Source organism: Bombus bifarius, unplaced genomic scaffold (genome assembly GCF_011952205.1).
Source record: "Bombus bifarius isolate JDL3187 unplaced genomic scaffold, Bbif_JDL3187 scf7180000008028, whole genome shotgun sequence".
In the NCBI taxonomy this organism is placed as follows: Eukaryota; Metazoa; Arthropoda; class Insecta; order Hymenoptera; family Apidae; genus Bombus; species Bombus bifarius.
Window position 1 is genome coordinate 382,629 of NW_022884400.1, and position 25,234 is coordinate 407,862.

Below are 25,234 nucleotides of genomic sequence, written 5' to 3' on the forward strand. Positions count from 1 at the left end.
ACGACGGTCGTAGTCAACAATTTTAACACAGACATTGAATTTTCTTCCTTGTATCCGTATTTACTTGTACTTGTTTCTTTCAACTATCTCGCTACCAGCGGAAATAATAATCAAACAAACGGATATGCAAAAATATAGTATATTTATAGTGATTATATTTATTACAATATATATTCTAAAGTATTATTACTTCGAATTTAAATTCGACGTTTAATTAAATCTTAACTATAGTCTCATCTCTCTCTGTTCACCTGTAATTCTTTTCATACATATACACACACGATATTCTTCAGAAACATGCACAACATATTTATCAATAATCATTCAGCTCACGAACAGTAATATCTTAAATATAAGGCACACGGCCATCGTGTTTTATAAATATATTATAATATAAGGTTCAGCTTAAATTAATCGTTAATTAGCGCGAACAAGCAACGGCTTCCCGCTTGAACACGTGGTGTTATCCGTTTCCACGTCCATTTTAGAGATCGTCGCCTTCAAAATAGTCGTCGTGGGCTCGTACTTCTAAAAACATATAATTAATTAATTATCAGGAATTAATAACCAGCTAAATTTTGGAGAACCTCGTAGATTGCAACGTTCGCTTAAAAATATTTCTATCGTGTCTGCTAGCATGGAATCACGTACGAAGTAAATTGAAAAGATCGTTGAATTAATCAAACAAGCGATATCTAAAAGACTTTCATGCAAAATTACTATCTATAAAAAATATCGAAGAAACATGTAATTAACGGTTCACTGGTTATCGAGGCACATGCAAACTGTCGAGACGAAATATCGCTCATCCGGATGAGATACGACGATCTCTTTGCAAAGTCAGACATTTTCATTCAGAAAAACAAAGTGTACTTCGCAATGTTACAACATTCTGCATCCGGTTTCCGATCGAAACGTGTCCACGCTTTCTCGCTCAAACGCGACATAATTGCATAATCTACGTTATCATTCAATAAGAAAATCTAGAAATTACATTCATAATTTCGAAACATCTTAACATGCAGAAATCCTGCTCTTCGTTCATTCGTTTCTCGTAAGTTGTTCGCAACTCTGCTTCTAAAATCTCGTCTAAATATCTCTTCTAATATTTCCAACGACTTATAATATTTTTCCATTCTAATATTCTAATATTTCTAGTTTTAATTTCAATTAATATCTCCAATTGAAAGTCCAATTAACAATCACCTTTTCGACGCCAATGTCCACTTCCTCGAGAACTTCGTCCAAAGTAGACACCAAGTGATTTACATTCTCAATCGTGAATACCATCGGCGGTTTCAATTTCAAGATATTGTCGTCCGGGCCGTCGCTGCTTATCAAAATTTTCCTGTCCTTCATCCTGGAGACCACGTGCTTCGCTTCCGAGGTCGCTGGGCTTCTCTCGATCCTGTCGCGCACCAACTCGATACCCGCGAACAGTCCGACACCTCGTACGTCACCGATAATTTTTCGTCGCTTGGCCAGCTTCCTCAATTCCGTCATCAGATGATTACCAACCTTCAAAGCGTTCTCTTGAAGATTCTCTCGCTCGATCACTTCCATCACGGCATTTGCTATGGCGCAAGACACTGGGTTTCCCCCATACTAAGATTCGACAGAGGACAAATCGTAAGTGTTCTATGGTTTTTAATTTCATAATGTAAAATAAATAAATGATTATTATTATTATTATTATGTTCTATAAAAGAAGGAAGATATCTGAATTCGTCGATTCGTAAACGATAAGGTTTCCTTGCTGAGAAGAATACGAAGAACGAGGAGATTTAAAAACTTTGATATTCACCGTATTGAAGTACTCTATTCCAGTGTCTTTGAAGCTTCCAGCAATGGCCGGTGTCGTAATCACAGCTGCCACAGGATGTCCGTTACCCATGGGTTTTCCTACGGTGACTATGTCCGGTATAGCGTCCTCGCCGTAAAGCTGGAAGGCCCACATGTGGCTACCAACCCTTCCAAATCCGACTTGAACTTCATCCGCGATGCAAACACCACCGGCTTCTCTAACGTGTCTGTTATTTTATGCAAATAGTATTAACGAAACTGAAGGTAGGTAACCAATTATATCAACAATTATATCAACTATATTAAGAAATTCGACGCTGATAGAGCAACATACTCACTTGTACACGTTTCTGAAGTAATTCTGTGGTGGCAGAATTTGCCCACCGACAGACATTAAACTTTCAGCGATGAAAGCGCAGACGCCTTTGCCTTCGTTCTTCAGATTCTGACAAATATTCTTCACATCATCGGCGTACTTCACGCCCAGATCTTCGTTAGGATGGTCGATATCGCGATACTTCCCTCGATAAACATCCGGGCATGGTGCCTATGAATAATAAATACGAGAAGCTCACATTAAACGCCGAACATAGATAATTGGCATCCAAACATTTCTGAAGTATAAAACTTCAATTATTCTCACGAATACTTCTTACGATTATAAATATAATAATAATAACGATGATGATGGTATTTATTGTTTATCAGAATCTACGTCCATTAGAAGAATTTTTTTTTTTTTTTGGCACAACGAATCGGTTTTCTTAGTATACATTCTTTTATCTTACGAATAGAGTTATTCTAAAGTTATGGAATGCATTGGACACATATTATATACGATGATAATTTTTTTGCAAAATTTATCAACATGTTTCTCGATATTAAAGTCATTGAAGAAGGTTCAACAATTTATTGTAGATTATCTAGGCTACTATTGTTATTTAGATTGTTTTAGATATATTATGAATTCAGATATTTTTTCGACGAACTTCAGTATAATAATAGAAATTGATAAAACTTTCTTACCACGTGAACCCAGTCTTTTTTGCCAGGCCCGTTCGGTTTGTTGAACTTGTACGGCGAAATATCGATCATCGAAGTCAAATGGCCATGATAAGCACTAAAAGCAAGAAAGAACAACGTTAAACGATAGTTTGTTTTCAGCCACCTCAGCACTCTCTGTCAAGCTCACTATCAAGCTCTAACTCTAAGCGTCATTTCACTGTGATCCTCCGTACGGCGACGAGGCCATCTTATCCGATTTTCTTCGACACGTCCTGAAAATGGTCATTCTCTTCTCTTCGTGAAACTCTTCACTTCACTCAACGATTTTCGTTATTAGGAAAGACAATAAAGAGAGAGAGAGAGAGAGAGAGGAAGAGAGAGAACAAAACGATTCGCGAAATATACGTTCGCTTTTCACGCTGTCTCAGTTTGCGGAAGTATCGATAACAAAGCAAAAGGGAACGCTGATAGCTCGATGACGTAAAATTACGTTATCAAAGAACCTGATGTCGTGAGGCGAGACGCATTCGCAACGCGTCACTCGCAAAGCAAAGAATGAACGTTGAAGACGCTGAGGATAGCGCAGCTGCAAAGAGAGCATGAGTGAATCATGAAACTATCAATGCGTGTTCACCAAGGTATCGTCACATGTTCATTGCTGAAACTCGATTAATCAGGTTTCTTCAGTTATTAGACGCGCGATGCTTAAAGAATTTTCATTTCGGGAATTATCATTTATAGCAGTTGTATCTAAAATTTCTTGTTTTGATTGGTTTTAAAATTTCAAAGAAACTTGCGTTTTTTGTATTCCGAATAAATTTGAATTTTCTGTCATTTAAACTTCTCTTGTTTTCTTGTAAATGTTAGATTTTGTTATTTCAGATCTCGGTCTTTAAGATTTAAAGCAAGGTTTAGGGTAAATTTTCATGAGCTAAACGCCAGGTTTGATATTTCTACCTTATCAAGCTTCGAAATGAATTGCATCCCCTGAACGCTTAAATTTGAAACGTCGATGTTTGCAAGTACCAAGATGAATTTCTCCCTTCAAATATCAAATTTAAAATTTCCATCTTTCGCGAGGTCTATAATAAATTTCCACCTACTACGTATCTGTTCAATTTGAAAAAAGCATTTAAAAGCTTCTTAAACTATTTTGAATCATGACGATATCATCGTGTGCACGACCACGCTTTTAACAATGTAATTTCACTTGTCCAGCTATCGAAGCTCCCCTTGGCCCACTTCGTGTCACAACACACCCCCTCGATTCGCTTCTTTTCTATCGACAACATTCGCCCCTGCTGTTGCCTCTTTGCTTCGCATCTTTTCTATCAGGATATAAAATTACTTTTTCGTAGATAAGTTCCGATCCATATTGCTTGGCTTCTTGTTGTGTGGCGTACATGTGGCACGTACGTGTCACCTAAAACGACAATAGCTTTATGTGACTTTGTCGACTTTGTGCGTGCACGAAAATTCGCCGATCGATCATGTACAACTTCTTTCGTTGTCTCGTCGCATCGCGTTGGCCACGTTGCTTGTATCTTCCAAAGCGTTTTCATTCGCTGCAAACAAGCAAAAAAGAAAACCCACACGATTAGTCGGCTGTCGAGTAAAGGAACGTAGTCTGCCTGAGAGAAATCATCGTAGCCTGAAAAATCATCGTGTTCCTATCGCCTTCGTGTTATTCTAGTCGCATCGTATGGCTACTCACTGAATTTTGCCCCGATCAGAAAGGGAAAACGAAGGCTACCTGCAAATGGTCGAGACACGTTTTTCTCACGAAAGAAACAACGCACAGTGATTTTCGACTTCTTTTTTTTGCTCGAGGGTCGCATATATTTAGTCGGAAAAAGCCAAAAGCCTGTTGGACGACAACGATTTCGTTTCTCATAGAATTTTCCTTCGATCGTGAGAAGAAATGTTTTACGAATTATTTTCAGAAGATTTATTTTTTCAAATATTTATAACTGTTTCGAAGAAGATAAGAAAAATTGCTGAATATACGAATATTACAATAAATAATCAAATATGGAAAAATTTCTATAACGATCGAATGATAATTTAGTCGATGAACGAAATCGTCACGTTTGTCTAAACGTAATTATCTAAACGTAGATTATCGCTAATCTACGTTTTTTTCGGAAACAGGTGAATACTTTTTGTGGCTGATTTGCTTTAAATGCGACAACTTACTGATCTAAGGTGATAATATCCTTGTTCTTGGTATGCGTTTGAGCGAGACGAAGCGCGAGATCGTTGGCCTCGCTGCCCGAGTTTACCAGGAAACAGATGGACAGTGGTTCCGGAAGAAGCGAGGTCAAACGACGCGCGCAGATTACCAAATCGTCATGGAGGAAACGGTTGTTGGTGGAGAGCAAAGCCATTTGTTCTTGGCCTGCGCGCACCACCGTTGGATGGCAGTGACCCACTGTAAATTTATTTATTTATCCGTGTTAATTCATAGGAAATTATATTTTTTTATTATCATTCACAAACTTATATTTCATTTTCTTAGACTCGTGTGTACGAAGTTCTTTTAAAATGAAGCTTTCAACGTGCATAGAATCATTACAAACTTACATAGACGCTATTTATCTGATTTAAATAATTTATCTAATTTAAATATACGATTCTATGCACAGTTTAGATAAGAATTAGTCAATTCATTTGTTCTATTTTAGTCCCTATAAATTATCTATTTAGGGCAATTATTCTTACGAATTGAAGCTTCTTAGATTAAAACAAATATTTTAATATATTAACATCTTTTTCATACCGTGAGCAACGTTATTGATACAGTCCAAGAAACGATTGCCTCTCTCATCGAACATGTACTGCCCCTCGGCTCGAACAATTTTCAAAGGGTTCGATTTGTAAAATAATTTGCACGCTTGCCTGCAAAACGATCGATTCGTGTTCACGCTCGAAATGAATATTATTCCATATGACAACAGCGATAAATAGGAACGCGCGATTAACATGATATTTACCCAATATATCGCTCCCGCAGTCTGATCGTCTCAGATTTTGGCATCTGTTCCAATGACTCGGCCATGTTCGAAAATGATCTAGTATGACTTCTTGATTAAAGCCTGTGAAAACATAATAACAGTTTCATTAGTGAATAATGTATTATATAGAGGAGAATAATTCACAAGTAATATAAGTAACACAGATTAGGGTAAAATCTGGATAAATCAAGGGAAGATTTAATTTCGTGAAAAATGAAATGCTATTTCTTGAGAAATTTCCTTGGCCTTCCTATATTTAGAAATTGATATTACGATGTGTTAAAGGTACATAATAATCATTTAGAAGCACGGGTATCGGCCATTTCCCCATAGGATAAGTAATTTTCCAGCGGCTGATAAGTGCACGTGATTGCTACGTGGAAGTGGTAGTTGCACCCGTACATTCTTTCAACCATAGTCTCCCATACCACGAGATTTAACAAACATATTCGTATCGTCAATCGTTAGAAAAATGACAAATACAGACTTTTAATACTTAACTTGATGACTTAACTATAATGACTTAATACAGACTTTTGTAAAATAAAAATTGCAATATTTTGAATGAATCGTGCGCTAACAGACACAAGTATCGATGAAATGTTGCTATGAAAGCGAATTGCAAGGGAATTAGTGTCGCACGTGTCGCAATAGCGCTTAACGTTCTTAAGTTACTTGAGATGTACGAAATTAGCAAAGAAGAAAAAGAGAACTCAGATCAAGAGTCTTCTGTCACGTGTGTTTTAAAACGACCGCGATAATTTCTGACGATAGATCAAATACTTGCTGTCTAGATTGATCAAATATTCATGGTAAAAACAAGGTGTTTATTTTAGGATTGACAACGGATATTTATCTTTTATGGTCTTGGAATTTTACGATTTGTAGTACTTTGTTATTTCTATGTGATTTTTGTCGCCAATACTAGACAAGAACGATGTTATCTCATAAATTTTTGTAATTCCTACGGTAGATTCGACGCTACGTATGATAATACATACTGTACATGTAAATATTATTTATTCGTTACAAAACTCTAAAACGTGTCGCTTTGAAAAAAATCGTAAGCAAATATATAAAAAGAAAAATAAAATGTAGACAAAATAAATAGGAAATTTCCTGTATACGAAACCTTTAGCCAAAAGATAGAGTCGATATATACGTCACCGAATATATTAATAAGAAAACAAAGAAAAAATTTGGCAAACCGTCCAACCACCCTACCCCGCGGCTTCGAATAGCTACAAGGATCATGCGGCAGATATATGCAATAAACACAGGAAACAGATAAAGAAAAAGAAAAGACCGAGGGAAATATCCGGGAATATCATCTCTAAACACACACACGCGGCACGTACGGAAGAGCAGAGTCTGTGTGATCGTACCTGAACACGAGTATAATCGGAATGAGTTACGGCCTCTCGAACTTCTGAATGCAGTCGTCAGCTGAGTGCCGCGACCTACTCCGGTGACGTCATATATAGAGCTTTGCTCATTGTCCGTCAAGAGTGGTGGGGAGCGAGGGGATGCGCGCGCAATTACCTCTTCTCCCCTCCACTGCGCAGTAGGAGTCGCACCGCCGTGGCGCGCGTAACTTAAGCGAAAAGAGATTTCGATCGATCAAGATATTTTTCCTCTTCCTTTTTAAATGTCCCTTACATTTAGCGATCCTTTTCCCCGTATCTCGTGCGTATTCTTGCAAATCATTGCCGAGTAAACAAAAAGATAGTAATCGAGAGAAGAAAACATGAGGAGGACATCGAAAGTGGGGGACTAGAAAACTGGAGAGAAAAATAGACGAGCGCAGAAGCGAGCGAGATTTTTAATTCTTCGGCGAAGATCGTTTTAAACTATTCTTTTAGAAATCTTTTGGTTAGGTTCCTTGAATAAAGACTGGTCGATACTTTTTTTTTTTTTTTAATAAAATGGAGTAACTTAGGAGAATTTACTGCGAATAAGTAAGATGGAATTTAAGAAAGAATAAAAAAAAAAAAAAGTATAATATTCCATTAGGGCTAGTAAATGCAAAGCGAAATTCTACTATTAAAAAATTATGCAACGGCGATGTCCAACGATTACGATGATCACGAGCGAGGAAAAATGTTGCGCGATACGTTAAATTTAGCAGTCGATGGTCATTCCGATAGTGAAAACGGTACGTGCTCGAAAGAATTTTAGTGGAATTCTACACACTACAATGAGTAGTAAACCGAAATAGAGGGTCATTACCTTGACCGTAAGGAATAGAGGCGCAATAAAACTGGCATTGAAAATAATACATGTATCGGTTAGTATTGAAATGGCCCAGGTATAAAACCTAAAAATAAGATAATTGTTTTACGTCGCGTATTATACTATAATAATCCGTAGCCATTTTTGCAGAACTATCGGACTGTGTTTGCTGTTGTGTCGTTAACACAGAATTCAGTTCATGCGTCAAACACAGAACTTTGTGTATCTCGAAAAAAAAAAAAAAAAATAACACGCTACTTTCATAATCATCGACTCACATAAGATGTACTACTGTGAATAACAGAACGAAATTATCATGGTTAGCAAACTGCGTATGTTAATTATGCAAACAGTAGATTTCCTAACTATCACTCAGAAAAAAACACCATTATAATCGTCATAAGAAGACTGTAAATATTCATGCAAATTTTTTCAAAGACGGTCATAAAAAGTATAACTCGCATATACGCGATACTATATTGTATTTTCTAAATGTCATAAACCTAGGCGTTAGGTATTTTGCTTCTACGCTCATTGTGACGTATTTTTGCATATTTACGTTCGAGATAAATACACGATTTGCCTAATCATCAAGAACAAAGAAACAAACACATTGCATCTCTCAACTATAGCAACTTCGCTTCTCGTAACCGCGATCGATTGCTATTAATATTGTTGTATCGATTGCTTCTATTATTATCGGATTGTTATCATGTTACATAACGTGGTATTATCATGTATATCATGTATGCATAAAATTTGATTATCGAATAAAATAGAATACGAGTTTATCAAAATTTTGAATAAATATTTCGAAGTATGCACTCGATCAAATTTGCAATATTAACGTCTCGTTAGCTCTAATGTTTTTAAGTACGCGCCTATAGTTATTAATCCTTGTTAAAGAGATAATTAATTCTTGATATAGCGATCCATTCTTGATCTAATTTCTTATTCAGTTAATTCTCGCTAAAAATAGTAAGTGGCTAAAAGTCTTCAACTTAGTAACATGGTAGAACGATGTCGATAATCGTTGTTGATTAATAATTATTATTATCGCATTGAAAACTAGATTATACTCTGCTATATTAGATTTTCTTTCAAAATCACGCGATAACGATAACAATAACGTGACTTAAAACACGTTTATGAATAAAAAAACACAAATTCTTTTTCTAAAATTCCTTTGAACGGTACAAATTCCTCTGGGAATTTCCTTCAGCTTCTAACAGTTCGGCTTTTGAAAATGAAAAATGAAGATTTCTTTCGTTATCTCTCAGAATCTCAGAATATTTACTGTACCTTTGAGATTTATTTTCAAAATACAAAAGTATCTTTCTTAAGGTATCTTAAGGTATCTTAAGGTATTTCTTACCTGCTTCTTTCCTCGAGTTTCGCTCGTAAAAGGAAAGCCTTTAAAAATTTCTGCCATCGTCACTCAAGAGTTTGACCTTTTACGGTACATTCGAAATTCAACTTGTTTCTTGATTAGCCAATTCACGTGACTCTAAAATGTCAGTGACATGTTAATAAATTATATGCGTAGGTCGTACGATAAAACCTGCCTAACATTTGTAATAACTTTGCAAGTTACGGTTATCATCGCAAAACGTGTAACCAAACGCGATTTCGTTTTACAATTTCGATTCTGTAACCTTCAGTCGCAAATTCTCGCCAATTTCAACGGATTCGTCGATCGATTATTTTGTTAAGACGCGTATCAGAAGACCCGTGCAAGTAACTTCAGAGATTTTATTTCTTCAGATCGAAAATATAACTCCAGATAGGATTACAATTTTTCGTTTACGTTTTCGAATACAAGAAAAAGACGTATCTTCTAATATTTTTCACACCGTGATACAGTATTTGCACCTAGATTAGCCGAGTAATCAGATAACTCGCTAGCTCGACGAAAACATGTAACAAATAACGTCCACTTAATCTCGCTGTTTTGCAATGGAAAAAATCATGGATTAGATTACGTGAATTAGGTTTGTAAATAAAATGACTCGCTTCCACAATAATACTATCAATCTTTAATAATAAAATAATTTATTAAGAAATGGAAAAGTTACGTGTAATATAGTATACTCCACTTTGTTAATGTCATTTGTTAATAATGATAATTTATAAACTATGTCACCTGTTTAAAACTTTATTAATAATATCAGTTCAATCGCTTAATCGTACATTTTCAATGAAATGAACAATTTTATTTTGAACAATTTTCAATGTGAATTCGCCAACGTGTTGATTAACAATTTAAGATAGTAATTTTGTTTTGCAAATATTTTTTTTATTCTTTATTTATTTACATTTTACAATTTGTCCAGTAGGACATTTGGTAAAATATTATAGCTTAGTGATATAGCAATATAGCATGTGGATGGCTATCCCCAGTGGGATACCATCTTCAAATTTTTGCAAATATGTATAAAAATACCACCATAGTTTGGAACTTGCTCGCAATAAAAGTCACTGAAATTTTATGGCTATTGATAGTTTCGTGCAAAGCAGGCCAACCTCGTGTATATCAATCGCCTGACATTCGCACGATGACTAATGGAGCCATTTAAACGAGACTGAAAGCATTTGGATTCGTCCGTTGGATCGTTGGATTATCTTCGTCTCATAAACCAAAAATATTTCTTTCTCGCTATTTTCCTTTAATACTCAGAATACTAGCAAACGCGCCATAGTACGTTAGAAACGAAGACATTCGGAAAGACCTGGGATTACCAACGGTCAAAGAGGAGATTAACAGAAGTGCAAGAAGGTACAGAGAAAGAATAGCAACGTACCCGAACTAGCTGGCAGCGGAAACGGTCGGCGCAACAAATATAAAAAGGAAACTAAAAAACAAACACCCAACAGATCTCACAAAGGACATAACCCAACGTGCAAACACTCACCACACTAAAGAAATAAATCAATCAAATTCGAAAATGGTATGCCACTGGGGTAGCCATTCACATGCTATATTGCTATATCACTAAGCTATAATATTTTACCAAATGTCCTACTGGACAAATTGTAAAATGTAAATAAATAAATAAATAAAAAAAAAATTATTTTCCTTTCCTTCACGCCATAGTTAATGTCCAAATGCAATTTTTCTTTTCTCTCTAATCGTTTTTTAATCTCATAACGATTATATATTTTTCTTTTAACGATCAGGATTACTAGATACCTTTATTTCCATTCTTTTCGTCAAGATTATTGATTCTCTCTTTACTGGACGAGGCTTCTAATGGAAAGTTTCTCGATCATCCTCATCGCTATCGTTGCTCGTGATATCACTACAGAGACGAACATGAACGATTCCATTCATCGATCGTATGTGGGAATCGTCAGAAGGAAACAAAATCAAGCCGATTCGTACAATTTACCAGTTTCTAGTCTATTCCGCTCTATTTTTAAACGAGTCTCGGTCTTTGAAACGAGCTTTTTAAACGCCTTTGAGTGTTTACGAAAAAAGAATCAACCGAATAAAAATGTACGATCGATCGACTTATAATTAGTATCATTTTCGATTAAATTTCTTTGTACTTTAGATAAAGATATCTTCAAATTTTTTCAACTGGTAAACTGGTAAGCAAGACGTTGTATAACAATGTGCAAAATCTGCACGTCAATATCGAGCGAATGCATTTTTTCGAAAGTCTCGCTCGCGTTACACTTTGACGAATCGCCTGCTTCTACTCGCAACATCTCGGAAACTTTCCGTCGTTCACACGATTATCGATGCGCTTGTTTTTTAATCGCTAGTCTTATCTACGCGCCACAATTCGTAATTCGCGATCTGTCTATTTGAAATTCGCAGGCTGTTACGCAGGTCGTGCAACATGTGTATGCAACGCACGTTCGAGAAGAAAATTAGAATGCAAATGTATCGGGACAAATTTGAATGCAATAGCAGTACATGTTAAGAGAAAGTTGATAGGTGGTATTTTTCATCTTGATTATAGCACATCAAAGGTATCTTCATGGAAATATTATCGACGTCTCGATCAAAATCGTATTGATGCCACTATTATCGATCTACGTAAATTTTTATCAATCCGAATCCTGACGTTAGGTACTGTAATACATCAATAATACTTAAACTATCTTGCAATTAACACAAGACAATATATAATAATAAAATATAATAAATAAAAATTTGGAATAAAATTCTTTGGAACTTTAATGAAAAAAAAAAAATTATTATTCATATTACTGCTCGTTCCACATACTGCATCGCTTATAGAATGAATATTAAAAATACTATTCGTAGAACAAAATCACATAAAAAGTTAATAAAATGTTGAAGAAACGTCACTGGCGAAACGTCATCGGCACGCAACTTTGCCATGAAAAGGCAGTTGACTTTTCTCACGTTTTTCGATGTTTTCGACAGTAAAATGAAACTGTGACCATAAGATGGAATATCGTATGATCATGAAGATTCACGCACGTGATGAACGAGGATCGCAAATAATGACGTGACAACACGAGGAAGAATGCGAATGGCGACACGTGCTGCACGTGGACGATAGTGTTACATGCATGATTGCAGGTATCACGCAGCTAATCCGCTGATAACTGCCGTGACCAGCCTCCGCTGCTTCGTTCATTGTAAATAGGAACACGCGTAACTTGATAAAATTCCCTTGTGTGTGAACGCCGACGGAAGCGGAAAAAGAAACGCGATACTTGTGATTAAACTGTCGCCGTTTATCGATGCAATTTTCAAAAATCTTTTCTAGCCTTCGAAACTTCGATAGTGACTTAATCTTAGAGAACATCGATTTTAAATTTTCAGTTGGAAATGATAAACATTTTCTGCTTAATTATTATTCATGTAACCAAAACAGATACGAGTACGTGTTTAATGAGAAGTATCTCATCAATCTAAAATGAGCGACTCCTAACTATTCCTCGTTAAAGTATTTTTGTTAGGTCGTCCGAAAAGTTTCTTTCGTTTTATAAGGAAATGATGGATGCTCAACATTTTTCGTTTCATATTATTTCATCGAATTACTGAAAATTCTCAACGCGAGAATTGATTGTAATTTTAATAAATAAATAAATAAAAAAAAATATTATTTTATCGAATTACGTATGATGCATTTTGTTCTATCAAAATAAAGATCACAATTTTGATGCATCGATGATACAAAAGATGCATCGTTGTAAAAGACGTGTTTGTAAAAGAAAGACTTTCCGGACAACCTAATACTTAGCAGAATAATCGGTATACAAATATGCTTCATAATTGTATCATAGAATACGCTATATTAGAATAACACAAGAATATGTAATTTCCGCTGTGAATCGTTATTATGTTTGACTAGAGAATTCTCCAAACTAGGCCACTGATAAATAATCTAAGCGTCTCTAAAAACAAACGTTTGCTATCATGACTTACGTCGCTGAACGATGATTAAATAATTGTGTAAATTTCCCAAGGGAACTAAAACGTGATTGTTAATTCTGTTCATGTGCCAACGAACATCGAGTAAGAAAAGATACTCCGAGTATGTTTCTTATTAACGAACAAATTGTTCCTTTGCGATTGTGAAATATTTTATAAATATACGATCGATTAATTGAAAGTGACAACGTTTATTCATCATTTATCAATGGATATCACGAGCTGGTATCCAGTACGAATGTTCAAAGACTCGTTTCGCGTTGATTTCTAGATGGCATGCAAATTGCAAATTGTTTCGCAAGATTTCATTGCTTAAACGACGCGTTCCCCGGCAAGATTCTACATTCAGCTTGCGTCAGAGATCACTCGGACTATCTGTTCATTGATAACACGTTTTTCGAAGATACGGACGAACGAAAGCGGAATGAACTCGCAATGAACCGCGCGAAGGCGTTGCATATTTTTAGAGTAGTGAAAAATGGATATTAAACACTCATAGAATATTTCGCAAGATCGTAAAATCGTTAGAAAGCTGAATTTATATTATTCAGTTCGATAGGTGTCTTTCGGTTTTGAAATTTTAGATTTAATTATATGAAATTTAGATTAATTCCGAATTTTTTAATTCGGCTTTAAGAAATTTGGGTTTAAATTACACTCGAATTTCGGTATTCGAAAATCTGAATCCTACCGTTTTCAGAATGTGGATCTAGTTTTTAATTAATGCACTGTGAATTTATCGGTCGTAAGTTCACGGAAATCTTCAACTGGTGACAATAGGATTATATCATCCTATCAGGATGTTACAGCACGATTACATCATACCATAATCTTTCAATAACGCTTCAATTTATTGATAACGCATAGCAGAGACTGATAGTTAGGGGAATAGCTAGTTGACAGGGAGTTCAATTGTTCACAACCGTGGATTCTTTGCTCGGGTATATTACCATTGTGGAATTGTACAATTCACCGAATAAATTATGTTCAGGCCTGATATAACTGTCAACTGATAAGGTTATTTTTCAATAAAAAAAACGCGCACTTTTAAAGCCATGCATAAAGTGATTTACTTGAGATAAAATGTTCAGTTAACAAGTAGATGTAATTGGTAAGTATCGTAATTAATGTTGTACGAATTAAACAATTGTTTACAAATAATAAAAATAAGCAACAAATAATAAATTTAAAAAAGAAAAAAAATGAATTTCTACGACCGCAGTCGGTAGGACTCGAACCTACGCTCCCAGAGGGAATCTGATTTCTAGTCAGACGCCTTAACCACTCGGCCACGACTGCTTCGACGGATACTTGGAAAAAATGATAAATACATTAGTATTTTTTATATTTTAAAATGAACATTTTGAATTTTGTTTAATCTAATTACAGAAGCTAATTCGTCCATTGTATCAATAGTGATTCATTGTGCTGAATGAATTTATTTTTTTATTTATTTTATTATTGTTTAGTCCGTGCCTTTCGGCTTTGGACGAACTTTCGGTTTTACATCTCTTACATCTAATTCTCTTCTTATATGTCTACCTCTTTTCCACTCTATCGCACTACCTTGCTTATTCTACATCTAAGAACTAAGCATTAGGAACCATAAATCATCAACTAATGACTAAAAGCTATTGCAACTTTTGGTCTTTAAACTTCATCCTCCTTTCTTAAGTACTTCGGTAATTCCTCTTTGGCTATGTTTCTGTAGTGTATATTATACTTGGATTCCCTTATCCTTTTCCCCCTCTCTTCTGTTTCTCTCCTTCCATCTGAAGAAGTATAATTGATATTATTTTCATTTTTAAGAAACCATATAACCAAAATGGATCAATTTAATAACCAAAACCAAAATAGAACCAATTTAGATAGCAATGCAATCTAAAATACTCAGAACAATAGCAAACGCGCCATGGTACGTTAGAAACGAGGACATTCGGAAAGACCTGGGAATACCAACGGTCAAGGAGGAGATTAACAGAAGTGCAAGAAGGTACAGAAAAAGAATAGCAACGCACCTAAACCGGCTGGCAGCGGAAACGGTCGACACATCAAGCATAAAAAGGAGACTAAAAAGGAAACACCCAACAGATCTCACAACCTAACAAATCACATAACCTAACAAACACGATGATGGTACCCCGCTGGGGGTAGCCACCCACATGTTAAATTAGTATACCGCTATATCTTACCAAATGTCCTACTGGACAAATTGTAAAATTTAAATAAATAAATTAAAAAAAAATGTACGTGACTTTTATCATATTATGACCATTGTTTAATAAACAACATTGATTAATCAAGAAAAATAAAGGATAAAATCAGGATCGTTGCAAAGGAGAAAATGAAGATTAACCTGTGAAATCAGAAATTGTATTTCAGTGGATTGATACAATAGAAAGATAACAGACAAAGGACGCAATTAGAAATCGAAATTTATTTAGTAGACGTTATAATATATTGATTATCTATGTTAATCAAGTACAGCGAAACCAAATGACTTGCTTTATAGAATTCTTTTATTCGTACTTATATATTCTGCTAAAAAAATGTTCCTCGAGGTTGCGTTAATTAATTTTCATTTTTATTATATCCTTGTGGTAAGTCGGTTTATGGAAATCGAAAAGATGACACACGTTTATAGTGTACAGTATTTCCTGTCCGATGAATGCAAGTCAGAAGGAAATTTTACAAATAGAATATGAACACTATATAATTATCATGGAATCTGATCAACAGCGAAGAGCAAAATTTCACTCGCGACAGATTCAATGGAATGATCGATACTATATCGTAACGCAACTTCGCAGGCTATAGAACTTATTCTTTTTCACCTTAAAAGCAAACACTACGATTACTCGAAATTACATCGGAGTACACTCGATGGAGCGTTATTCAGTGTTTTCTTTTTTCTTATTTTTCTGAATACCTATGCGCCTCCAAAAATTGCATTCACAAGAACCTGTCGAGACAATATCCTAACCTCGAATATTTCTCTTGATTGAACACAGAATCGCATAACCTACTATTCGCGAGTCTAAACGTTACTGAAAATCCCAAAAGCCCTATCATTCTCACTTCTTCGCTCAATTTACAATATATGTACGAACTCAACGCACAAAGTTCAATGAAATAGCGGGCACGTTCTCCTTTCTCTTATCGATCATCCGAAAGAGATGAAAAACATTAAATAGAACGATCCATTTCGTTATATTCCATCTTGGCTTTTTTTATATTTTTATTTTTCATCTCGCTCGATAGACGATTTTAAAGAAAGAAATACTTATAAAGATCTTATCTTCGAGGTTGTTTAACCTTCGACTAATTTCTTTCTGCACACGCTTTTTAAGTAACTCGTTATACTTATAATTAGTGTAATGTGGCCGTAAACGTATATGTACAATCTTATAGCTGTCGACTGAATCCATTAATCTTTTTCTTAAAATCGAAGAGATTTCTCCTTCTTTTTCCAACGAAATCGACTTCACTCTGTTTCATTTATGCATACATAATTATGAAGTCACGCGTCGGACCTTGTGTTTCTACGAAGCTTATAGTGCAACTCGAATTGCAATAACAGCTAGACAAAAATTCTAAAGTCACGCCACGACCTCGATCGAGGATCGATGCCGGTAGCGTTGGTCTACAGCGATTATTCGGTAATTATCTGCGCGATTAGCGATACAAAAAAATGTTCTGTCGATTTGTCCGCACGCGAAAAAGAACGATCTGCGATTATTTACAGACATTGATTTTATTTTCTATTCATTATCCTGCGTCTTCGCGTTTTTCTTTTTTTCTTCTCTCCCTCTTTTTTTTGTTATTTCTACGTATAAATATATGTAAGTATGTACCTTTTGTTCATAGAAGATCGGGTCACGGAGAATCTTTAATTTCTATCAAATGACTAAATACTTCGAATCGAGAGGAAACTTATTTTTTCATCTTCTTCTTTTCTTTTTTTTTCTTCGCAATTTTCTTCAGCATTTTTCAGTCAAGTGTAAAAATAGATACTTTATCGCCTCATATATCTTCTTTCTCCTGCATCTTATCTTTTTTTTCGCGGCTTTTCATCTAAAACTGAGAAATATGGAGTAGGATAATGTAATACAGAATAATGTTCAGGAAATGTTCTAAGAACACCAAATCTAAGAAGATTTTTAAGAAAGATCTTAGGTTTAAAGAAAGATCTTTAAACATAAATATGGGGCGATGACGGTGGGGAAATTTATTTTTTGACAATGTGAGTTGAATGTAATTTGTTAAGTTGTTGAATTTTGATATTAACACGTCTGACTTGTAAAAGTTTTTCCATAATTTGGTGTACCATAGAACATCTGCTGAACATGGGACGCCAAGAGCAGTTAGGTCCCAACTTTTTCGCACTTTCATGTAGAAACGTGAGTGTTTTTTCTATTTTGATGTTTTCCAACCATAAAGTTCACGCGTCAAATGAATATCGATAATAATCGTCGAAAACAACCCGACGATAACGAACAACTTGATCAAAAAAGAAACATAATCGACTTGTATGATGGATCGAATGAAATCTACATGATTATTACTAACTCGTTTCGACTTTAATGATTACAATTGGCTTACCATCATCCGAGATAACAATATTTGAAATATTTCCACAAACCGTTCATAGTATTTCAATTTGGTTTATTCTAACCTAAGTTTCACTCGAAAAAACATCACGCTTTAGGGAGCAAAGGGAATCTAGCGGTTCTACGTTCGAGTTTAGGATCTCTTTCTCCGTTTTCTTTTACAATCGATCCTTGAAAGGATGCTTCCAGCGACTGATCAAAGTTTCGCATTACGTCTGAGTGAAAAAATGGGATTGTTAATCGCTAGAATCGTTCTAAATGCTAAGTAGGCTAGTGAGGTTGTTTACGCCTATGGATAATCGCTATTAATCGATATCGTAATATGCATATTATGCACACACGCTGAGAAGTGGGCCTAGAGCAAACGCTACTTCATTTTATGTATCAATTTTACCATCTATAGATCACCGTACAATCGTAGCTCGTATTCATATTATGTACATACAGGGCGGTAAATGAAATGTACACACGTGTCTCATCACCCACCATTTTACGATAATTTAAAATTCTTCGTGGATTTGAGATCATTCGAGGGATCGTTCGATCGATCAAACGAAGCGGGAAATTCGAAGCATAGAAAATAACGCGTTTTATACAATTTGTATGCCTTCGAAACTACAACGTGGCGAATAAAATGCATCAAATCGAACTATCCCTTGTAATTATACCGGATATTTAAATTCACAATCGGATGAAATAATGTTCAAAACAGTACTATACGAGAAGTATTATTTCGAATTGTATCGTGTACGATAGACAATGAGAATTATAGTTTAAACGCGTCTGTATTAGAAATAATATTTAATTTCAGAATGTTGAACAACGTAACGTCACATTGATATAATTTAAATTTATTTCTCTTAATAATTTACTGGGCAATATGGCGAAGTCTCATTCCCTTTCAACGATTTACTAATATAATCAATACTCGATTACATCGATGAAAATTTATATCAAACCACCCCGTATATCGAAGGATGACGAGCAAAACGCTCTCTATCTTAAGTAATTCATACCTATAAATGTGACACGAATTATTTGTACAATATTTGCGGTTACTTGCCCGTTTCGAATTGGATGGAATTTACGAGAGTTAAGGCTCGTCTATCAATTTATTCCGTTCGAGGACGAAGGAGACGGTAAAATTCAGATCTCGATTAAACGAGTTTTTGTTTATTCCAACGCTATTTTTCGCGTTTTGGAAGAAATAATTCAATGTCGATAAAATATTATCGTTGATGCATTGGGAAAACGATTTCGACAAAACATATCTCACACTTCTTCAAAAACCACGATTACGCTAATAATAGAGCAAAGAAAAAATTACTATAATCGACCAAACAAACTGTGGAGATAAACCATCGAAATAACTAGAGATGAGAAAACAGGAAATTGAAAGATTATCGTAATTTCAATCATTTTTAATATCTCAACGAATTTTTTGTAAATAAATATTTTATTTCCTTCCTAACGTGTTTTATTATCGTTTCAAAGTTGTTAAATTCTGCTCGATGATCTTTGACGAATAAAAATTAGGAACTGTCGAATGATGAAACGATATTTTTTCAAGTGATTCTCTTCGAGAGCCTTAACCCTGTAGAAACACGAAACAGTACTATACTCTTGATGCTCGTGGTATCGCACTAGAACACGTAAAACGCTTAAATATTGCTCTTTCCATAACCACCGTTGCGGTTAGATTAGTGGCAGTGCCATTTACTATTATTTTGTTTTGCTTCCTCCCTCGAATGAAACGAATACGTCGACTTAATGTAATGGTGGTTTCCATAGTTCTTTTTTTCTTTTCTCTTACTATCTACAGACATGTACGCTCAGTCGCTCGGCACTATTAAAAAAAAGATATATTAATTAAGAATTGAAGGACGACATCATCCTTGTCCTAGATTATAAAAATGAAATTCTTAATAATTTAAAATTTCTTCTTTTACATCCTCCTTCCCTTAATAATACAACGTCTTCATGAAAGGAAAGCACGTAACGTAAGACAAATGTAGAACTCCGTAGAACGTGTCACTTAATTGAAGTTTCAAAAATTCTGAAATTTCAAGTTGTTAAATTTTCCAAAGGCTACTTCAACTTAACTGTGTATTAATTGCGATAAAAGTTCTTTCTTTTTAATTATAATAAATTTTTTAAATAGACACAAGTGTATATTATTCTTCGTTAAATTATTTTATACTTAGCGATTTATGTTTAAATATCGTGATTGATGATGGGATATCGGGTTGGATAAAAACAACGTTTATTTCATCAGGAAATATAACTGAATGCATTTAAAACGACATAAACGGAAATGGAATATACTCTGCTAAAGTACATATTTAGCAATTATTGATTTTCATTTTCTTTGCATAACAAAGAGCAATGTGGAAAGGTGTCTCAAGTTCGAATCATCGATATCAGCTATAATTTTGCTTTATTTATACTTCAAATTATTTTACTTTAAAAATTACAGAGATCATGTTTTCGTTTGTAGATTGTCGCCAATGACAAAAAAACGAGATATTTGCAAACGTGTATAATATACGCTTACAATATAATTAAAAAAAATAAAAATAAAAGACAATAGCGAATGAAGAAAATTCAAATAGAGAAACTAAAATATATTTAATAGCAAAATACATAAACCAAGGGGCGAAGAAAAAAAAAAAATAAAGAGGATAGGTGCTGTGTGATGATGTTAGAGTAATGATGGACCAGGTCGGTCACCATTTTTGGAAAAGTAAAAATTACCTTCTCTTCTGTATACAAAATTTCTTTTATCAACGTTTTCTTTTATGATTTAAGTAAAGTTAATAACTTTCTTATGTATTAAAGAATAAGATGCTGTTCGTCATTTTTCCATTATATAAATAGACATGCGTTTATCGATAGTTTAAAAATTTGCTTATATTTCGTTTACAAAAATAAAATAAAACGCGAGATAATTCATCCTATCTATGAATGAAAAATAAAATTTCCTATCTAATCGAGACTAAAGACGTTCTCATCGAGTCTTAACTAAAGTAAAGAGAAAGAGGTTTCCGCGAGTTGTGGAACCAACGATTCTTCGATAGAATGCCGATTAATGATTGCTCGCATCCGGCGAAACCTGAAATTTTGATTCATTGATCATGCTTTCACGTTTCGTCCTCTCCTTTTTTGCTTCTTTTTCTTATATATCTACTTATTGTTTAGTCCTCAAATTTTTTTTAATTATTTTCTTTATTTTATTCTTTCGAAACGCAGGAAAAAAGTGGTGCCTTTAGCGATCGACGTACGCAACACGGTGCGCCTTCAATATGTTACTACATTGCGTTCCTCGATCTTCCAGGAAACTGTTTAAATTGCTAAATTGCAAAAAACGTGGCGTCATACCCTTTTCTTTTTATCATTTACATTCGTACTTCACTCTTAATTAAAGATATAGTCATCATAGTTTCTCTCACGCGCAGGCTCTTTCTCTCGTTTTTCCTTTCGTTCAATCTCTATCAAACACATTAACTAAGGTCAGAAAGTCATATATATTTTTCCCGTTCGATGGTATCGATCTGGTTTCTCTTCCTTGAAGTGGGCGAAGATAAACATGCGATTATCGGCCGTCCCTAGCTCTGATGGTCCGATGGTCGTTCGAGATCGATGCCACCGACGTGACAGTCGTACGTCGATGATGCACGTTATGGAGATCCTGTTCCAATTTATCGAGGGTAGCCAGACCGTGAACGCATACGACGCTCTGTGGATGAGAATGACAGGGATGCTGGTGCTGAAGCACGAGGGTTGTTGTCGTCGTTGGTGGAGAAGGAGGAGGAGGCGGAGGTGGTGGAGGGTGAGGAAGGGAGGTGAGCCACGTCACGCCTGGCTCCGCTCTGTGTCATTTGCTGTTCTGTTGTAGTGCCGCGTTGATTTGTGCCCACAGTTCTTTGGTACAGGATTGAGATCTATAAATGAAATTATATTTCCAATATCAGTTTTATGGATTTATGCTTTATGATTACTAGACCGCAGATGTTTAAGAATTTATGGTAAATTTAAAGTTACAAGCATGCACAGAATGCAGATAATATAGTGGTTAAAAGACATACTCATATTTTCTATTGAAGCATATTTTTTATCAAGTATTATACATTTTATTTTCATATGTACTGTATGTGTTTCATGTATTACTATATGATAATTTAATATGCTTTAACTCAATTAGATACTATAATTAATGCAATTATGATATGCACATAGGCTTAGATTTCTTTCATCGTACTCATAGAAATATAAATTTGCATAAACATCTACGGTCCGTTCTCTGTCGTCAAGATCGAAAATTTTCTAAATGATAGTCTTTAATGATCTGGTGGAATGAATAATCATTGGTGTAAGATAATACCTTTTAATGGACTGAAGCCGCTCCTTGAACTGAACATGGCCCTCCGGAGTGATGTGAAACGCTGCTCTAGCCGCGCACACTACGTTGACGAAGTCTTCGTACTCACCTGCCGTCAAGTGGTATAGCTTCTGATGCATGCACTGAATGTACCTGTAATTTATAATTGAAAATATCATTATTCAACTAGTTTCATTAATGGTACTTGTAAAAAATATTATACTAGTGAGAACTTGAAGAAACTAACATTTGTTGACACTTAAGGACAAGAGGAGCCAAAAGAGCAGATCTCAAATGTTGAAGTACAAGAGCCCGGTTGTTTCTAGCCAAGAAAAGCGCTGCTTCCAATGCAACGTCATGAAGAACGAAAGGACTAACGATGCTGTTCACTGTACAAATACAAAGTTGATGAAGATATTGTGTGCCGAGACGCTTCGACACTCTTAACAACCATTTCACATCTTCCCCATAAGGTGGATTCCGCGCGTATTTTGCCTGAGGTCTGTCGTCGTGTACGCGACGAGCTAACGTTTCCAATGCTAACATTCCCACACGGTATGCAGCAACTAGAGAACGAAGCTGCTGCTGACTGAAGGGTTGAGTTTGTCTATGGACCTAGGTACAGAAACAAATAAGCATGATTGAATAGATTAAAAAATAAATAATAAACTCTAAATAATTGTCAGTTGACAAAATACTGAAAGAATACTAAAAATTGATAAAGTTATCAGAAATGAATAGAACATGTATACTTGTTTGTAATTGGTTTTAAAATTTTCTAAATATTATCTACAAATTTGCCAAATCTACCAAATCTAGATTTACCGATTGAAAAATGTATTGCTGGTTAACTTTTCGCATAATAAAATATAGTTACCTGAGGCTGAGTTCTTACAGTGGATATTATAGGCTGTGCCTGAACTAGAGCAGACCCAGGCATGTTGTTCTGTCCGGGAATAGGTCCCGTAACTCCAGCTTGAACCTAATAACGTCACACTAAACTTGAATATTGTTCTAAAATTAAATAAAAAGAGAAATGTAGCAAGAATACCTACATTAACTGGCATAGGCTGTTGCATGGTGAACAGATGATGAGTTCCCGGTGGTGGTTGCGGTTGCGACGTGTAATATGGCGGCAGCGATGGTGGTTGCGCAGATTGTGACGGATGATGAGGATGTTGCGGATGCTGTGGATGTGGCGGATGTGGTGGATGCTGGGGATGTTGGGGATGTTGGGGATGTTGCGGATGCTGTGGATGACCCGGATGAGGCGGAAATGCCGCATGATACATTTGCATATGTGGAGGTGCTGGTGGTAGAGTTACCCTATGTGATGGCATTGGTCCACCAAAGGTTGGAATTGAATGGTGAGGATGCACAAAACTGTAAGGGCTCACTGCATATGGCATACCAACTCCTGCAATCAAACAAAGATAATCAAAATTTATATAATCTGTGAAATACTCGAAACAAAATGAACAGAAGAATTGAAGAACCCACCTAAAGGCGCTAGCGTGGTTACAGTTGGATGCGTTGGATATGGTTGAGGAGGAGGTTGTGTGCTGGTCACAACAACCGCTTGAGTTGGTCCAGGCATCATTTGTGTAGTGGTCATGTCCACTGGAGGACCAGGTTCCACCAGAAGCACTCCGTTAAGATCTAGTTGAAGAGGATCGTGTGGCATATCATCTTGCTGTTCTCCACCAGGAGTGTGCTAAATATACGAACCAAGATTAAATTAATCAATTCTTCTTTTATGAAATATCTATTTCACCAATTAAAGATACTTACCCTGAGATACAGCTCGTACCAATATTTGGCCACTTGAAACAGTACTTCTGGATAAACACCGCCTCCCTTTGCCGTGTTCTCCACCGTGATGCAAGCTTTCTCTAACATCAGATCACTTTGTTCCTTACACTATAATAAAACAACCAAAATATAATCAAACACTTTCTCATTAAAAGTAAATTAATGTCTAATAAGAATTATAAAGTGCTTACCTGCAAAATGGCCCTCTGTACTTCGTTAGGATTGAGCGCGTGAGCGTGTGGTAAGCAAGACAGAGCAAGTTCTGCGGCTGCTCGAACCATATTAGGATCGCTTCCCCTGGACGATTTGTCGGCGATACCAACAGCTTCAGGAGGCGTTAAATGTCCCTCCCAACTTTCGATTAGGAACGAGATCGCTGGTGCTCCTATTTCCATCGCTTGACCAGTGATCCAGGATACATGACTGGAGTAGGTACGACTGAGCCAGTTAGGAGTGACGCAGTTATGAAGTCCAAGAGCGTAGAGACCAAGTTGGAAAGCACACATGTGGAGAGCTCTGTGTGGTCCATGATGATTCTGACTCGTGGATGCTTGCGTGAATAAAGAGGTGGAACTGTTACCACCAGCTTTTGTGAGAACAGTCTTTGCCAACTCACACATAAAGTGTGCGCCTGCTTCTGATGGCTGGTTGGGGATTGATGGATATACTCTCTTGCTTTTATATCTATAATAGAATTTGAAAGAGTATTGTAGCATTTTCGAGAGCTTTATAGCATTCTTTGATCTTTTAATGAATATTTACAGACCTTGTTTCTTTAGCTCTTGCAGGCACAGGTTGTTGAACGATCTGCGTCTGAACCGTGAGTGCACTCATACCAGTTTCCAATTCTGCACTGGTACTGCTATGTGGTCTGCTGCTGGTACCAACGACACTATCACCATTTCCAGCATCCATTCCAGCAAGGGGAGAAGAACACTCTTCGTCATGAAGATATCTTGTCATC

General features: G+C 35.7%; 2 protein-coding genes and 1 non-coding gene across 3 annotated transcripts in view; all 3 read right to left on the reverse strand.

The window, feature by feature from the left end:
• Positions 1-217: 217 nt before the first annotated feature.
• LOC117207365 (alanine--glyoxylate aminotransferase 2-like) lies at positions 218-7,342 on the reverse strand. Its single transcript, XM_033447527.1, has 9 exons — positions 7,208-7,342; positions 5,802-5,903; positions 5,588-5,706; positions 5,005-5,239; positions 2,830-2,923; positions 2,142-2,350; positions 1,805-2,030; positions 1,207-1,605; positions 218-528 (listed from the first exon to the last, which is right to left on the reverse strand). The coding sequence occupies exons 2-9, from the start codon at positions 5,864-5,866 to the stop codon at positions 418-420; spliced, it is 1,458 nt and encodes a 485-aa protein (XP_033303418.1). The 5' UTR covers positions 5,867-5,903; positions 7,208-7,342; the 3' UTR covers positions 218-417.
• Positions 7,343-14,687: 7,345 nt separating this feature from the next.
• Positions 14,688-14,769, reverse strand: Trnas-aga. The gene has a single exon. It is a non-coding gene; the product is annotated as a tRNA-Ser (tRNA).
• A 5,731-nt stretch (positions 14,770-20,500) lies between these two features.
• The window catches only part of LOC117207394 (zinc finger SWIM domain-containing protein 8), a 106,280-nt gene continuing 101,546 nt past the window's right edge, over positions 20,501-25,234 (reverse strand). Inside the window, exons 13-21 of the mRNA XM_033447575.1 lie at positions 25,037-25,233; positions 24,462-24,954; positions 24,250-24,378; positions 23,959-24,172; positions 23,514-23,875; positions 23,336-23,440; positions 22,706-23,073; positions 22,462-22,611; positions 20,501-22,021 (exon numbers count right to left, since the gene is read on the reverse strand). Of these exons, the coding sequence (XP_033303466.1) occupies positions 21,955-22,021; positions 22,462-22,611; positions 22,706-23,073; positions 23,336-23,440; positions 23,514-23,875; positions 23,959-24,172; positions 24,250-24,378; positions 24,462-24,954; positions 25,037-25,233 (2,085 nt within the window). The 3' untranslated portion in view covers positions 20,501-21,954. The remainder of the gene's footprint in view (positions 22,022-22,461; positions 22,612-22,705; positions 23,074-23,335; positions 23,441-23,513; positions 23,876-23,958; positions 24,173-24,249; positions 24,379-24,461; positions 24,955-25,036; position 25,234) is intronic.